This window comes from Poecilia reticulata, chromosome 16 (assembly GCF_904066995.2).
Source record: "Poecilia reticulata chromosome 16, P_reticulata-male-v2, whole genome shotgun sequence".
Taxonomy (NCBI): domain Eukaryota; kingdom Metazoa; phylum Chordata; class Actinopteri; order Cyprinodontiformes; family Poeciliidae; genus Poecilia; species Poecilia reticulata.
The window spans coordinates 27820394-27839067 of NC_088845.1; the positions used below are offsets into that span (position 1 = coordinate 27820394).

Below are 18674 nucleotides of genomic sequence, written 5' to 3' on the forward strand. Positions count from 1 at the left end.
GTCACATGATTCCACAGCAGCTGGGTCGCTCACAGACACACATGCCACCGTGCTGCTGCTGAAGCTGCAATTAACCCAACAGCAGGTCAAATACACAAGACTCCATAAGAGTAATATGAACTGAGAAGGACTTGAACCAGAAGTAAGACACCTTCAGGAACTAAAAATAAAGTCCTTTGCTTTCTCCTGTCTTATGATTACCATGACTATGTGTATTGACAGCAGTGTTTTGCAATATGGCTTTCCACCCAGAGCGACACAGGCTGGGAAGTGGGGGGGGAGGGTAGTTTGGGGGTGCATTGAGGCAAATAGAAAAAGTATTTATTTTTGAGTTGCCTTTTAAATGAGTTTCTGGTGTTGGTTGGTTCTCAGATAAAAAGCAATTTTAGCCATTCCTAACCTTCTACTGAAAGCAGGAAATTTCTAGATAATGCACCGCAACTCCACACAAAGTATGTCCCCTTGTTGTTAGCGGCAAGCAGGGGACATCAATTTCCAATTGGAACCACATGCATAAGATAAGATAAGATAAGATAAGATAAGATAAGATAAGATAAGATAAGATAAGATAAGATAAGATAAGATAACTTTATTCACCCAGTGTGTAATTCAAGTATCCCCTGACCATGTCATACCATACCATACCATACCAACTTAATTTATAAAGCACTTTAAAACAACCACAGCTGATACAAAGTGCCGTACAATAAAACACAACATAACAATAAAAAAATAAAAACTCTTACCTTATGTTTTATCTTATGTTTTTGATGAAAAAACAAACAAACAAAAACAGGTACTGTAAATGTGAGAAGAACCAAAGGAGTTGAAAAGGAAATTCATTTGCATACTTTTATTGTCTTTTCCTTGACTTTTGACGCAGCATGAAAGAGGTCATTCTATTTATATGTGTACATTTGATGAGATAGGAAAAGATCGGTTTCACATGCAAGTATCGGCCGATCACCATCGCCCAAAAATTAAGGAAATCAGGCGATAAATCGGGGCACCCCTCGTATCTGTCTCTATTAAATCTTCTCTGGATTGGCTGCAAATCACGTCAGTAGCATTCTACATCTTGACAGCTACAATAAAGAGCGGAAAGTTCTCCAGTAAATAATGTGTAGCATCATGTGGGTGTAATATTGTTTTTAATTGAGACAAATATGCTGGAGCATGACGTGTTAAATGAAACCGCGCTCCGTTTTCCATTCAGTTGTTAATGCAAAAAAAATAAAAATAAATAGAAATATTAATTCATACTGGAAAAAAGTAACACAAAAAAAGATACAAATAAGGCCTTAAAAGTACCAAGACATGAATTCATTATTATTTTTCCCCCGAGTTGTGATGTATATGTCTAGAATCCCTGGCCTGGGAGGAAGAAGTTGGTGGTCCCAGTGCGTCACCGTGAGGCTCTCAGGAGCAGAGGGGCTCTGCAGAAAGCCTCTCAGTCACCAGTGAGGCAGGAGCAGCAGGAGCTGCTGCACGCAGCACATCCTCTGATGCGTTTTGCAAGCTTTTTCTGGCTGCATATGGCACGCGTACTGGAGATTTATTTACCGGCTTCGCTTAGCACCACACGATATATTCCACGAGGAGGGAAGATATGAAGCATTTTTATGCGTAATTAGAGGGGGTTGGGGGGGGTTCTCTTTTATATATTTTTTAAAATTTTATTCTACCTCAGTTTTGTTAGATACTTAAAGTATTTTTCCCTCTTCTTCTTCAATGTTTAATGTGTTTTTTTTCCAAAGCGCACAGAGCTACACCCTCTCTCTGTCATGGAAAACCTCACGGTGGATGACATGACTCTGGAGAATGACACGTCGGTGCCGGACAACCAGACTCTGGGCGTTTGGACCGACTACTCAGTCGAATACAAAGTGGTCAGCGTGTTCCTGGTGTCCCTCATCTGCGGCGTGGGGATCGTGGGCAACGTCATGGTCATCCTGGTGGTCCTGACCACCAAGCACATGCGAACTCCCACCAACTGCTACCTGGTGAGCCTGGCGGCCGCCGACCTCATGGTGCTGACGGCCGCCGGGCTGCCCAACATCAGCGACGCCCTGTGCGGGCAGTGGGTGTACGGCTACGCGGGCTGCCTGGGGATCACCTACTTCCAGTACCTGGGGATAAACGCGTCCTCCTGCTCCATCACCGCCTTCACCGTGGAGCGCTACATCGCCATCTGCCACCCCATCAAAGCCCAGTTCCTGTGCACCTTGTCCCGGGCGAAGAAGATCATCATGCTGGTGTGGGCGCTCACCTCGGTCTACTGCGTCATGTGGCTGTTTCTGTCCGACACCAAAAAGTTGGTGTACGACAACGTGGCGCTGCTCACCTGCGCCTACAAGGTGTCCAGGAGCCACTACCTGCCCATCTACTTCACGGATTTCGCCGTGTTTTACGTGCTGCCCCTCATGCTGGCCACGGTTCTGTACGGGCTGATCGCCAGGATCCTCTTCCTCAACCCGCTGCCGTCCGACCCGAAGGGCGGCAGCAAGAAGTGGAAGAGGGAGGCGAGCCAGGGCGGCAGGATGGTCGGCAGCAGCTCCTCCAGCAGCACCACGGCTGCCTCCCGCAGACAGGTGGGCTCCTGTTTACTCTCTCTGTGTAATGATGTGGACGAGCCCCGGCAGCTCCGGCAGGTGCCACAGGTCAGATGGGCAAACCTTTGTTTCCAACAACAGGAAAGAAACGTCGACTGAGCCAATTCTCATCCTCTCGGGTGGCCTTTCGTATGTTCTTGAATTAGGGGGGGGTAAGAAAACAGATGCGCTAAAGTTAGTTGAATTTATATCTTGTGACTCATTAAGAGTTTACTCTAAGCGGAAAAAGGCAAGACACATAGAAAGTCAGGTACACTAAAATAAATAATAAGCAAATAAATGAATAGAGTTAAAAAAAAAATTAGCCAATAAAATTACTCCCAAAGCCACCTCCAACAAAAAAAGGGGAAATGTTTAATAACAATTTCCGACCATGTTAATTTCTTTAATTTGTTAGCAAATCACAAATTAAGGTAAATTCTTGTATTAAAAAAAAAGTCCGATAGTAATTCTCATTGGTGAAGTTTTGCAGTGAACGTTAATCCATCCTGATATGGATTTTACATAAGTGTCACAAATATACCGTCATCCCAATAACGGTGGCTGCATTATTAATATCACGAAGCATCAGATAGTGCTAATTAATGCCTGTCAAACTTCACTGCAAGCCGTCATTTTGGATAGTTATCCAATTAAATTGAGTACATTTTAAGGAGGTATATTACTGTAGATTCTAAATGTAATGCTCATAATATATTGCTCATTAATTAATTGTTGAATTTTGTTGCTAGCTACTTTTGTTTTTGGCAAACTGTTCAAAATTAGCATTTTGGTTTGACCCAAAAATGTCTCAAATGTCCATGGCTCTTATTTAGCATTTTTTTTAGAGTAAAGCTGATGTGCTTTTAAGGCTTTTGAAATAATTAATTAATATATCAACATGATAACTTTGAGAATCTTTCATAAGACTTGTGGCTAAAAAAAAGTTTCTACGTTAAAGTTTCATCTGGTTTAGCGCTGTAATGCTAGGTTACACTTGCTGTCAAGCTAAGCTGCCAAAAGTAATTTTGGAGATAAATAAGTATGTTTGACATTAAAATAATGGAATTTTGAACGAAATGCGTTAGTTTGTAAAGGTAATATTTTATAATGCTCTCATTCTAGTAACTTTAGCAATTGTTTTTTGTTCAGAATTTTAGCGAAGATGTGTCTAGCAGAGAGTGGTAATGTAGATATTGTTTAAGAGGTTATATTGTGACTAAATATAGTTGCTCAGTAAAAGTTAAGAGCCATTATACGACCTGTAGTTGAGAAAGATTCAGCAGGAATAGAAGTTTGCATCTATCTAGCTTACATTAGCTTAGCGACAGCACTAATGCTAATCCGAATCTGGTAGCAAGTTGAGCTCCTTGATTCTGATTAACTACATGCTAATGAACACATCTTAGCTGTGGTTGTCAGGGAGAGACTTTACATACCACATTGTTAGAATGGACTTCAAAAAAAATTATCTCAATTTCAGTGAAACATTTTTTTCTTTATCACACACCAGTTCTTCATCTTGCTTTTTTTTGACGTGGATTGCACCCCAATATTAGAAAAATGATCCTGTTCATTTCAGCTTAGCTAATTTAGCTGGTTGTAGTTTAGCTGTTTATTTTTTAACACTGTCCTTTACTACGGATTAAAAACTTTCATGCAAATAGTTTATTTTATTGTTTAAATTCAAACGGTATGTTTTGTAAGTACAGCAGAGGGATGGGTTAAAGATGCCCGTATACTAATTATTATGAGATGATGAGATGAGATAAATAAACTTTACTTTATTTTTTTACTGGCTTTGGCTAAATTAGGGTAGGAAATAAGGCCAAACATTTTCAATTTTTAGTATATGCTGGGCTAATAAAGAAAATGACTCCCTGACCTGAAACAGCAATAAAAATAGGTCCATAAATGTCAGATCTTGCCTGGTTATACCAATAAGTTCACCCACTGATTAACTACATTAGGCACACACACATTAGGCATATCATAATATGCTAGATTTGTTTTAAGCATAGCAAGTAATATGCATTATAATTTCTTTCATACATTTAATTTTAAATGAACACTTTTTATTCTCCATATGCATTTTTTTTTACTTTATAGAGTTTCTCTTTTTTATTATTTTGTTTGTTTTCAAATGATTTCTGACAAGAAACAGGGATTCAAAAAAGCTATTTATGAACAATCCCCATGTTATATGCAATAATCAAATCTACTATCACAGACGAAGGAAAATGTGTGAAGCATCAATAAGTCTATTCTGTCCCAAATAAATAAATAAATAAATAAATAAATAAATAAATAAATAAATAAATAAATAACTTTTAAAAAATTGCATATCAGGACTCTGACATGAGAAGGCCATCCGTTTAGCTGTGCACAATTATTTTGAAGTTTCCACTTGAAAAAACATCAATGAATCCAGGCGGTAACACAATACCTCAGCTCTAAGCCAAAACGACTTACCCTGGGCTTTTTGGATAAGGTCATACCTGGGAGAATTTAAAACACAATAATCCCTCCCATATGAGCGAGTTGCAAGGGGATTTTAAAACGAAACACCCCAAATGTACACTTTGAGATAGGATGGAAGATAGCAATCAGTTCTTGAACAGTGATGTTTTTGAACCTTGATAGTCCAATTCTTCATGCCATTTCTATTTTAGTCGCCACTTGTTTGGCCTCTTTACCTGAAGGCTGTATGCCATATTTGCAAAGACAGGGAGCTGAATGAAGTGTCAGCTAAAAGAAATAGATTTTTTTTTTAGAATATATTATTTTACATCCTCCTGCTTTCTAACGTTTTGATATTCAGCTGGAAGAACTGCCACAACCCAACCACAATCCGCCAATTTTACTTTGGTCTAACTGTAATTTGAAAACTAAACCGGGTCACATTGTTCACTTTCAGAAAGATTTTATACATTCAAGCAAAAAAAAAAAAAAATTCAACCCAGTTACACCAAATTACAAAACTCACATTTCAACTGCAGGAACCATGGAGTTTAAGGAGAATACTGAAAGACTGCGCTATAAAAGGTAGCACTTTTTAAGTTCTGCAGGAATTTTGGATGCATTTTGTGTAGATAAAGAGAGAGTTTACCATATAAATGTAAACTACAACATACAATTCTTTGTTAACTTTAACTGCAATTAATATAAATCATTCACATGGTTCAGTAAAAAGAGAAGTGATTCCTTCAGCTAAGGCAACATTTCAACTTTAAGCATTGTTCTGAGGCATGACTTTTGGTTATAACCATTTGAATTCTGATTGCAAACTGTGCACTTCAGTAAATAACCCTACATGTATGACTTTGTGATTAATTCTTCCGTGTGAATAAACAAAGCGCTAGCTCGCGTTGGCTACTCAGCAGGTGAAAGACTACCGTTAGCTTAGGTCAGGGGTCTTCAACCTGTGGCTACTGGAGTCACATGTGGCTCTTTAGACGGCTCACTGTGGTTCTTAGTAACTTGCTAATGAACTGAGCAATGTCTTAAAATGTGAATACAATAAAGAAGGATCGCTTCAGCAGTTTTTCCGAGGCATCTTCATGCATAACACAAAAAAAATGATGTTTGTTGCGTAAGGATTACTCTTTTCTTCAAGTCATTTTTTTGTCACTATCACGTAAAACTATGTTCCTTCTTGACGTAATTTTACATAAAACTAAACGTCCCATTGAAGCAAATGCTCAATCTCAAAACAAAAATGTTATTTTTGCTATGTAGTTTAAAAAAGCTAAGCAAATTTCTTGCATAGATGGCATAAAAACAAGCTAGTTTGTTTTAAAGAGTAATGTTGCGTTTGTGACTCTAAGCAAATTGTAGAGGTGTAAAGATTGCAGACTGTTGCTTTAGGTGAACAAATTTATTATTTTAGTTTGAACTAAAGTCATACTGAACACCCCTTAAAATGTAGTTTTACCATCCTAATATGTCTTTTATTCCTTATAGAGTATTGAAAATATTTCCACCTGGACAGATTTTCACTTCTTCTCTAACAAAACCAACTGTGCCACAGTTTGTGAGCCAGTCTTTGGTTAAAACCACCCAATCCCCATTCCATCATTTGTGAGGCTTTAACATTACGCCAGCCCGTTTTTTTTTTTTTGGTTTCTATTTTTAACTTTTAAGTGATAAGACAGTAGTGTAAGTTCAAAGTATATCTGCTTTTTATTTATCATGTTCACTTTCTCTGCACACACGGTTAGGAATTAAACCCAAGTCTATCATTTTATCCTTCTTAAAAAAACCAAACAGAAAAAACCACTCCTCCAGTAATGTGTCGTTTTTATTTTATTTTTTACCACTCTCCTTAAAACGAAGCAGAAAGCTCGAAGGGCAAAGACCCACCAGGCTGTCTCAGACAGTCAGCGGCGGGAGACGTTTGTTTATCAGATGAGGTTTGACGCCTTCCTGGAATGAAGAGGGTGGGGTCCCCTGAGTGAGCTCCAGGCGTAGATGGATAGTCAAATCAGTTAACCCTAACTCAAACAGGCTTTAGGCTGGCTTTTTTTTTCTTTCTCCACCATCGCTTTAGCTGACAAATTCTGTTTATCAGCATTAACATGCCCGTGGTGGACACGCGCGGCGGTCCATCCCAGCCACGTAACGATGTTACTTAAAGGTCAAGAAGTAATGAGGATTTGCCTTTTACCTGTGTGCGTTTACGTGTTCAAGTAAACGATATACATTAGAAGTCAAATGATCTGCTTTTAAAACTTTCTTGATGAAAACCGTGAGGTTGATTGCTTGTGAGTCTTTTAGCAAGGGATCCATATATCAGTGTCCTTAATTTCCCCTGGATAAATACCACTGAGCAGATGCCGTAGAGATCCACTGGCTCACGAAGGAGCAAAGAAGCCCTGATTGAGTGGCCAATCAGCTGAGACACAAACAGAGCAGTGCTGAATAATTACAATACTTTCCTCCTATCATTACACTACATTGACAGCCACTATAGAGTTCCTTATCAATGTTATTTGCTAAGGTGATATACATATATTATTTGAAGCTGCTGGGTTAAAAATAAGTAAGCCAATTTGGGTTATTTTACCAACAAAGTGTAGGTTAAAATATGGACGGGGTTGAATAAAAAAAAAAAAGTAGAGTTGGTTTATTGGTTCAACTCAGCCTCGACTTGGACATACTTCTCCAAATTCATGAATGTCACACCCGATTACACAGCCATATTGGTGCTATTTTTAGTCTAATTCAGTTCCCTCTGTGAGATATACAGTTTTCTCTAAACCTTGAATGGGGAAATAACGCTGGTGTGTGTGCTGTCTGCTAACACGAAAAGGAAAACCAAAATGGTAGAATGAAAGGATTTCTCACCACAAGTTCAGTGCAGTTTTTTGTCTCCTTACAGTTCCTGACAGATAAGTCATCTGTGTATTTCTTAAAAATGAGCACCATTGTTGGTTTTATTCTCCACACTGTCACATAAAATGGTGAAAAAAATTCCCCTGGTGTGGACCAAGCGTTGTCAAAGGAACAGTTTTTGAAGTCTCCATCATAATGACATGAAGGGATTGGAGTAATTGCGTGTTGTCAAAGGCTTCGGCAAGATTCCGGATAAGAAAGAGAGTCCATTCCACGTGGAGCAAACATTCCAGGAGAACTTCAGAAGGGAAACTGAAAAAGTGACTTACTGCTCCGTCTTTTCAAAGAGGTTTTTACTGAATGAACGCCAGAGTTTCCAAGTATATCATACATGTGCAACACTTCTACAATATCAGCACAACACACACCCTACTGTTGCAGCAATTACTCATTAGTAACATTCTATATAGTCTTCCTAAACTAGGCAGGTGCTTCACTCACCTCAGCATGCTGAATTCCTGAAATTGAAAATGGCAGCAAGCTCTACTTTTTGATCGTTTTGGATAATTGTCAGACCACTTGGAACTCATAGAGCACTGAAATCATAAAATGTGATATTTTAAAGTAAAAAATAAGACAGTGATGTCTTATTTGTGTGGAAGTGTGTGGAATTTCCACACTTGAAATTCCACAGCCTCGACTCCAATGCGCAAGTATTATTCAAACTAGAAGAAAATCAAGGTGAAACTTTTATAAACACTTTCAGCTGCACATGATTTCGAAAAATTGGCTTCACATTACATGCTTAGTCCAACACCTAAGCATAGAGACTGATTCAACAAACACTTCTGAAAGAATGAGTCGCTCTCTGAAGCTATGTGAAATTTAAGCTTAGTGCCGTGGTCGCAGTTGTGAAGTTTAACCACAACTAAAGAAATTCCACAGTCTGCTTTTGGTGGAATTATAACAAACTGGAAGTGATTGGGAATGACAGCAACTCGGTCACAGTAAGGGAGCCCATGTAAAACCACAGAGAGGGGTCAGCAGATGCTAAAGGCACATGGTGTGTTGTGAGGTCACCAACTTTCTGCAGTGTCAAAAAACTACAAATTTACACATTTCACGTGGCCGTCAGATTAGCTCTAAAGCAGTGCAAAGAGAGCTTTGAGGAATTGGTTACTTTGGCCCAGAAGCTGCATTTAAACCTTACATCACCAGGGCCATATTGTAAAGCAGGACAGCACCGGAGCAGTAGAGATGTGTTCTCCATAATGCTTTTCCTTTCTGGAAATTTAATGGAAAAATCTGAGTTTGTAAGAGCCAGGCGACTTGCATGACTTAATTGTGTCAGGTCTAGTCATGATTGGGGGGGCTGCTTTACAGTAGTTGAACCTGGTCACTTAGTTCAAGTGACAGTATCTGTTGATGGTTCTGCATGTTAGGCTTGTTTGAACAATTTCATGGTCACGACTCTTTGGGAACAGTTTAGAGACGGCCCCTTTCCTGCACCAGTGCATAAAGCCGGGTCCATAAGGACATGACTGAGTGAGTTCTGGTGTGAAAGAGCTTTGTGCACAGGGTTCTGGCTTTAACCCAATAAAATAACATCTGTGTCTGACCTCACAAATGGGCTTCTGGACCAAAATGTATTGAATTCACTTCTACACTTTGTTGAATATCTTCCCAACAGACCTGAAGTTCTTTGCAGTTGCAAAGGGTCGGGGTCAACATTATATCGTTCCCCTATGAATGAAGACTATAATGTCATGTTTTAATGTAATTTGCAAGCAACTGGCAAATGAAAATATCTATCTAAAAAAACAGTATATCTAAACGGGCAAAGCAGGAGACATAATGCAGCAAATTTGCAGCAAAATGTGCTTTTAAGTATACACTGTTCAGATAATTTATTTATAAAAACTCGTCTATATCATTTATGTGCCCTTTAGCATTGGTCTTTTACATAAAACCTCCATGAAACAAATTCATTTCTGTGGTTCTGACATGATAAAATGCAAGCAAGTCAAGAGTTATGCTCTTTACGCATTCTGTGTCATTCATTTAAACCTTCATCAGTGATTCACTTTCTACTCTAACTCATAAAAAGCTGTCAGATTGATTAATCATTTGGTGTTTTTTTCCCCCGTTTTTTCTTTGTTGTGAAACAATCAAAAAACAGAGTATTGGTCACTGGCTATATTTATCACCACATTATCATTGCCCAGACATGCTTGTACTGTACTTCTGACAGGACCAAACAGAGTAAAAAGCATTAGGATGACGGGCGGCATACCTTTTTACTGATGAGCAACTCCAGTGTACCTTGCTGTCAGTTACCTAAGCTGTGTGCTGCTTAAAGTCAATTTTTTTTCTCCCAAGGACAGAAAGTCCTTCTTTGACCTCTTTCATCAATCATCACAGTTTTTTTTGCTGTATAATAACCAGAAACGTGATACTGTCCAGATATCTTTTTTTTTATTTTTATTTTTTTACCAAAACTGTTACCTTAGCTATAAATTCAGTTTCTGTGTGAGTTCATTTTTATTTAAAATGTACTTATTAGTTCAACAGGAACCAATAAAAAACCTAGTCAGATATTGAGGATGTTAAAAAATTGAACATGAAGTTGAGTCCGTTGCTGAAAGCTAACTTTTTTTTAGTGTTTATGTAACATAACGTTATGAGGAGCCAGTGGTGCTATAGTCTAATATCCGAATGCCTGCTGACGACACGTTCAGGTGAGTGAGAAAATCTCCTTTTGGACGTCTGGTAGTGTAAGAAATCTGCAGGGAAGGACTTGAAAATTAGTCAAATACATTCAAAATCTGAACTGTTGTGTGATTGTAGACCCAATAAATTAAACAATATCATGCATTTTTGAGAAAAAGAACGAATAAATATTGAGTGTAAATGGCATTGCTTTTCAGATATAGCGTAATAAATTAACTATTATGTGTTGGGGTCATGTACTTAGCAAGTGGACATTCATTTTCCACTGGAAATTTCTACTACTTTACTCACTACCTGACATTTTATACACTGAAGTCGCTAAAAGTGGACAAGACATGATGTGATGTAACCAATTTTCCTCAGGTAATGTTACACAGATGTTGTGTTTTGAGGCATCAGAAAGCACATTAGTCTGCTCACAGGTTAGAATGACCTAGTCAAAGGTTAGGCCTAAATCCCAGTTAATGGTTACACACACTCTCCAACCATTGTGACTGAGTCTGAGCTATTTTGTCAGATTTTTATTTCTAAAGCTAATTTGAAACCCACATATGATTTTCTTTCCACTACACAATTATTACACTTAATTTAAATGTTTGGTCTACCAAGTAAAAGCCTCAGAAAATGTATTTAGTTTGCAGATTTAACGTGACAAAAACTAAAACGCCTATGGGGTATTAAAGCTTTTGCAAACTACAAGCTAATGACTTACTTCAGATACTATTTACAGGTTGTAAAATTGGAATTACTGGTTTTATGTTCTTGCAGCTGCTCACTGGAGGGCTTATTTGACAGATTTTTCATGAATTATCCCACTGCCTGACAAAAACAGTCAAAGCAGCCAGAAGGAAACCCTGAAGGACTGTTCCAATTTGCATGCGATTGTTTAAGAATGAGAACAGTGGGGTGTGTGCCCTTTCCCCTGATGAACTTTCTTCTATCAGTTTAGGGGTTCAGCCTCGTCAGTCAGTTGTGCTCTTTGATTGGGTGATGGATGGATGGCTTTGAAACAATTGGTGGTTTTAGATTCTTCTTTTTAACAAAAGTTGGAAGCCATGAGTGTTTTCCCTCCACTTCACTAATATGTACAACTTTTTGTTGGTCTATCACAAGCAAAGCTCTTAAATACTTTGAGGTTTGGGGTTTCAAAATGACAAAATTTGACCAAGGTGAAGGACTATGAACACTTTTGCTTGGCATTGCACAGAATAACATTTTCTGTAGCTCCACTATGTATAAAGAGACTACTTCCAGAATGTCTTTTGCTTGCCATTTTGGATTTTTCAGCCTTCTTTCTGTCCCTTCTCACCGATGTTGACCGACTGATTTTTCACCAGGTGACGAAGATGCTCGCCGTGGTCGTCATCCTGTTCGCTCTGCTCTGGATGCCCTACCGGACCTTAGTGGTGGTCAACTCCTTCCTAGGCAAACCCTACCTGGACACCTGGTTCCTGCTCTTCTGCCGTCTCTGCATCTACCTAAACAGTGCCATTAATCCGGTCATCTACAACGCCATGTCGCAAAAGTTCCGCACCGCCTTCAAGAAGCTGTGCCACTGTGGCCCCCAGCGCATGGAGAAACCCGCGTCCTACAGCGTGGCTCTCACCTACAGCGTCATCAAGGAGACGTCCAACGGGGAAAGCCCAGACCACTTCACGACCGAAATGGACGAGCTGCACTCGCCGTGCGACCAGTGCATGCCTGCCGGAAAGATACAGTACGTGGTGAATGCCTCGCTCTCTGGCAGAGAAGTGAATGCCTGAGTAGAGACAACTTTTGCACCCAGAGTAGATATCAGATTCCAACTGAACGTATTGTTGAGTTTGGTCAGGTATAAGTTGACAGTGCGCCGACATGTCCAGCTTGAGTTCTCTCTCTTGTACATATGTTGTTCGATGAAACTGAAGTCCATTTGCTGTCACGTTTTGTGGGCTTTGAATATTTTGCACATGATAAATTAAGAGAACAATTTTGCATAATCCAAAATAGAGGGTATATGCAGTTATGCTTAGTTACTCTGAGAAAGCTTCATATGAGATGACTACAGGGAAAAACTGGAAGATTACTGATTAGAGGAGTTAATGCACACAGCAACTCTGTTCTATGATAATCCATCAATCTATTTTCTATAGCCGCTTCATATTTGGAGGGTGTTTGTGGAGTATGGTGCCTATTACACATGTTAAATAGGCAACAAATGGATATTAAGAGAAACAGACGTACACTCTTATCTCCGGGCAATTCAGACAGCCCAATTACCCGATCATGCATGTTTTTGGGACATGTGAGGAACTTGGAGGTAATCTACACATGCACAGGGAGAACAAGCTAATTCAACACTGAAAAAACCCCAGCTGCAATTTGAACTGAGGAACTCCTTGCTGCGAGCCACTGGGCCACTGTGCAACACTCTTCTGTAAAAAACAGTCAACATTTTCTTTTGAAATAGATATTTAGAGAATCCACTGGCAAAATTTAGCAACGACATGACCAGTTTGGTTAAAGCTGGTCACCTCTTTACCCTATTCTGTCATTCATCTTGCGCGATGAATGGATTGATGACTATGGTCGATATAGAGGTGATTGTATGAGACTGGGGGCCTTTTTGTGTGATGTTTCAGCCTTATTAACAATTGTACTTTTCAGTCGTACTGCTACAACAGAAATCTTATTTCCCCCACCCAATGTGTGACATTTCCTCAGCATCAGATAAAACAGTAGGACCCTTTGCAGATGCTAATACTGAGCACACAGGGGAGGAATTACCAACTATAGAAACAGAAATGTAGTGGTTCCAAAAGATCATTGCTTTAAAAAAATCTCTTTCAAATGGCCTCCAAATTATCATTAGGCTACAGTTATTGCTTTTTGGAACCCAGAAAAATGTGTCTTTAGATTCTTTGATCCCCCTGTGGAGTTACATTCAGCATTGATCACCACAGTATGGTGGTGATTAATGGAATAGTTTGAACAGATAAGTCCGGTGTTGTGTGGCTTATTTAACAAGAAGCAAAGATTTAAACCACTACATTGTTGGGAATCTCTTCTAAGCCTCTGAACTTTTTAATACACCCCTGAAAAAGTGTTGCTCAAGGCACTTATGCATTCACTTCCCTTTTCTGGGCACACAGTCTAACGTTTGACCTTAGGCGAACATCATTTACACACTCACGTTTGATGCACCAAGCTGGGGGAAGCACCACTGCCACCAACTCTGCCTCGCAGATTTTTTTTTAACAAAAAAAAAAAGTCAATTTCCAAATAGATGCATTATTCACTGAGCTAATGAGAAAGAAACGCTGGAGCTAAGAGAGGTGTGATGGATAATGTTTTATTTAACACAGAATCAGAGGCGCAGATGTTGCGTCTTAACTTCCACATGAAAATGTAATGCAGAACCGTTCGAGAAATTTTCATCAAGCTTAAAATTTTGATGTCTTGAAGCAAATTAGCTTTGGTAGAATTTTGAGATGTAATGAATACTTCAGCTGGTTGAAGGTAATTACATTTTTTTCTCCCTGTGTTAAACACAGAGGATTTAGTCCATTGATGTTCCAGTTAAATGTTTTGTCCATTTAGCTGAGATTGTTTTATTTCAACCAGTAAACACCGCGTCAAATGGGGGGAACATTACAACACCATGGAAAAGGTTCACAAGCTTTCATCATTGGTATAAAATTTTAATCAAATTTAAGGCTTTTGGGGATGTGTTTGAGTTGTTCAAGAATGATCACATAATTTAAAAAAAATACAATTGGCAGCACCAATGTACATTTTTGTGGCTTCTTCAAATCCACAACAGGACAAAATTGTACATAAACATATAAACGGATAAATAAATTCCTTAAAGATATTCATTTGCTTTAAAATCACTAAAAACAAAACCGTTGGCACACAACTTTGCACAATAGAAATGCAGACACATTGGATCCCAGCAGCTCCACTCCATTTCACCAACTCATCTGAACAGTCCTGGCTCAAAATCCATTCAGTACGATTTTAACAATCCAATTCAAGACAACATTCATCAGGAGAAAAGTCTTCTGTGACCGTCTTTAGGTGAAAAGGCTTTAGAGTTATTTAGCTAGAGAGAGAGTCAACAGAGCCAAGTATAACTGCAATGCCGCCGATGCATTTTCAAGATAGACGCTCCGATGTATGAAGAATTTAAATGTGTCGATGAAGCTCCTGTATCTGCAACATCAAAATTTTAAACATGTCAGACAGCGAAAGCTGCTGTTATCTTTTTCAGTAGAAGCAATCTGCTGACAGACCAATTATAGTGGTTCCTTGGTTGAACGATGCGTTTTTACACCATTTCTAAGCTGTCAGTGCGAGTATGAACTGATGGAGGGAGGCGTCCAGGTTCAGGTCCGTCAGGGACAAAATAACCTGGCAAAAGCCCGTTAGTCAGTCCTTTGATTGATAAAAAACAAACTAGAGGCTAATATGGTGGATGGTAAAACTAATTAAATGAAGAAAACATGCAACCGCTGGAGGACATACGATGCAACGTTACGAGACAAATTGAACAACAGCTGCTGAATACGTTTGCTTGGGTCAGATCTTTAACAGTAAGAAAATATTTAGTTTGTTTTTGCGATTTCTGGCTCAACAGAATTCAAGGTATGTGTTTTCCTCAAAGTTTTAACCTCCTGAAATGTCAAAAACAGTAATAGGTACCAAATGTTTCTCTAAGTTTCGACATCAAGTTTAAAAAGTTCGTACTGTGACAACGTCATGTCAGATTCATACATTCTTACCAATACATTTAGTTAAATACATTTTTTGTTCATTTGAGAATCAAAAAAAAATGCTCGAAGCATCCTTAAAGGACAAAAACTGATTGTTTGCAAACGTTTCACCGGTAAAATCCAAGTGTCTGATTCAGTACTCATATCTCGAAGTCACTATCATACAAACGTCATTATGTTTCATTTTGCAACCAATCTTCTACTGGGATTCGACTGCAGTTGCAGAACTCGTCCCTCTTTGCGTTTCCCGCTCCTCCACCTGAAGGCATTTAATCTAAATTAATCCAAACGTACACCGGCGTGACATTTTAATTTGGCTTCCGGAGGCAGAACGCAGATGTCGAATTATGTGACCTTTAACGACGGACTCCGCAGAGAAAGAGGTGGCAGAGAAAGAGGCGGACGCATTTAGACACTCACTTAAAGTTGCTGTGTCAATTTAGAATCACCTGAATGCTAATGATTCCTGCAGGGAGTTGCTCGATTAGTCCTCCGATGTGACAGACACACCGAGCCTCGGCGTTGCTTTGGTTGCCATCAAGTGGACTGGCGTGTGGAGAGCTTGTTGCTGCAGCGAGGGAGAAACGCGTTTCTACTGTTGCTGCATTAAGTCGTTTTATTCAGTTTCAATTGGCAGAATGCAGCACTTTTTCTTAGTTATTTGTTCCAGGAGTCTCCACAAACCAGTGATGGGACATGTAGCAGCAAGATGGCTTGATGAAACCCGGTGTGCATCATATTTGATCAATTGACGAGGTAGCTTAAAAATACATTTTGAAAATAACCTGTAAGTAGGTGTTAAACATACTTCTCATTAGTGGTGATCGATACTTCATATTTTGGTATCAATCCAATACCAAATAAAGTGTCGCCGATATTGATTGATACAAGTACAGATACTTAATGTTTAACTATGAATTCATCAAACATCAGACCTTTAGGCAATTTTGTGTATTTTCCTTAGGATTTAAAAAAAAATAAAAAATCTAGGACAGAATTTAAGTAAAGGCTCAACATAATTTAATAACATATATTCAGATGGTAAACAGAAACATTACAAAAGCAAAGCATGTTTTGTATAGTTTTCTAGTTAAACAAACTGCAAAAATTATAATTTAAGAGTGGATGAAAGCAAAATATTTTTTGTTGTACAGCCGAGAAACTACAGTACTAACTTCCAAGATGGAACATGGAACTAAAGTATTGATTGATCCGATATTATCGATATCTTTGGATCGACCCGCCCACCTCTACTTCTGACTGACCCATTATTGTTAATGGAAATACAGTATAGGCTTGAAAGCATCAATCTGTGATAATTCATCTACACAATGTGTTTCACTTAGTAACTTTAGTCATTAAAAACAAACACATTTTCAAGAATATTCTAATTTGTTAGATATGACTGCATAGTCATGCCTGCTTGTTGAGGAGGAATTTCGCAGTATCTCTGAACTTCTGTTTTGCGTGTTGGCAAGTTGAACACCCTGATGACTGGAACATGATTTGTTAAAATGATCATTACGTTGTGTCAGTATAATCTGAGACAATGTGTGAAAAGATCAATCTCCTCCACGTCCTCCCTGAGCTACTATTACTGTCTGAAGAAATGCACCGCTCCCGATCAAAAGCAACCAATCAAAGCCAGGAGGAGGGTCTTAGCGCTGCCAATCAACCTCGTGTATGTCTACTCGATGTTGATGATGATAATGACGGAGAAACAACTTAACCTTACAGGAAAACTGTTTACCTGCAGTCATTGGTGGCCATGCTAACTAGCATTAGCATTCGTGGCAAAATGTATTATGGTGAGACCCTCCTCCTGGCTGTGATTGGTTGTTTCTGACAGAGCAGGGTATTTCTGCAGTTGGCACTGGGATATAAAAAACATTTTTTTTTCATAACAGTTACAGGTTGTATCTTTAAGGAGGGATTTTGGAATCTGTCTGAACTTGAAAAGCTGCTTGGTAAAAACAACCCTGGGTCAAAAATGGATCGTCTAACCCAGGGTTGGTGTAACTCGGCAGGGTTGCAGAATGGGCTCAAATGAAAGACATTTCAGCTTTTTCATCATGTGGATGAACTTTGGTGATCATTGACACAGTAAAATGTTTTGACCCCATGTTTGTTTAAAACAGCCCACTTTCTCTAACAACAACATAAACCTATGAAATAATGGTGAGGAACTCTGCAGTTCCTGCATGTGACCTGTCTCCAAGAGAGACCAGCTACTGAAAGGGACACACTTTAAAATGAACAGCTGTGGGGTTTTTTTGTCTATATTGTAAAGTTATTTGAAAACTTTTGTGCCGTGCAATGTGAACTTAATGGAGTATTGTACTTTTAAATGTGCCTGAAAAGAAAAGGAAAAGAACAACAACCCTGTTTTGATCATTTCTTTAAAAGTGTCTCAGTGCAGTGAATGAAAGCTAAATGCTAAGGTAGAATAGATGAGAATATTTCAAGTCTGTGGTTTGTAAAGTACCTCACAGGTTTATGCACATTTCGCTTTCTGTTAGTTATTTTTTTTCCTACTTTTGACAAATAGCAAACAGCTGTGATTGGAGATATTTTGTGTCCTGCATGCAGGTTGCTGCAAAAAACACACAACTTGCAACACAGGCGCACACACATACACACTATGTGGGCAAATCCAGTAACTTTTTGCACGTTTGTAGTTTTCCTCTGCTGCTTCATGGATTGTTTGAATATTTTGTATTGTTTATTTGTCAATAATAAACAGTAATTACATCTGGCTGTGGACGGTGTGCGAGTGTTACATCCTCAGAGTTTCTCGCAGCGTTTCGGCTCTCCACACCTACACCCACTTCTAGGTCATTACCGGCAGTCGGTTCAGCCGCTGAATCATCCAAGACTCCGCCATGAATCAGACGCAGAGCTGCTCCAGGCGAGGACCGGCCGGCGGGGAGCATCAATCACTACAGCTGATGGCTTCACTTTGGAGTCACTCAGCATGCGGTGGCCTGACTCCAAACAAATTCATCTTCTTAAAGCTTTGGATGGGCCTCCTGAAAAGGAGCTGCGCAAACACTGTTGACGAGCGCGTGTCACTTACTCTGAGCCGGGTTACGTCAGCACGTCTTATCTGTTCCACACAGAGGACAGCAATTGTTTCTAAAATCACTAATATGTTAAGGAAAATGCATTTTGAATATGGGATTTCAGGTTTTGTTCACTTTTAGGTTGTTTGAGGCTCACAACACGTCAGAAAAGGGCACAAAACTCGCATTGTTCTAAAGTAGTG

At 39.2% G+C, this 18674-nt stretch overlaps 1 protein-coding gene across 2 annotated transcripts; it reads left to right on the top strand.

The window, feature by feature from the left end:
* Positions 1–275: 275 nt before the first annotated feature.
* On the top strand, positions 276–18164 carry trhra (thyrotropin-releasing hormone receptor a). 2 transcript variants are annotated; one of them, XM_017309769.2, is made up of 3 exons: positions 276–1626; positions 1758–2591; positions 11993–18164. In XM_017309769.2, the coding sequence occupies exons 2-3, from the start codon at positions 1785–1787 to the stop codon at positions 12416–12418; spliced, it is 1233 nt and encodes a 410-aa protein (XP_017165258.2). In that variant the 5' UTR covers positions 276–1626; positions 1758–1784; the 3' UTR covers positions 12419–18164. The 2 variants fall into 2 exon arrangements, with proteins under 2 accessions (XP_017165258.2, XP_008430167.2); XM_008431945.3 differs by having other exon boundaries at positions 276–2591.
* The last annotated feature ends 510 nt before the right edge of the window (positions 18165–18674 follow it).

What these genes read in the sequence shown, in the direction of transcription:
- trhra (XM_008431945.3), top strand. Translation starts at nt 1,785, where the DNA reads ATGGAAAACCTCACGGTGGATGACATGACTCTGGAGAATGACACGTCG. An exon ending in CGGCTGCCTCCCGCAGACAG is followed by an intron (nt 2,592 to 11,992) that starts GTGGGCTCCTGT and finishes ATTTTTCACCAG; the next exon opens with GTGACGAAGATGCTCGCCGT.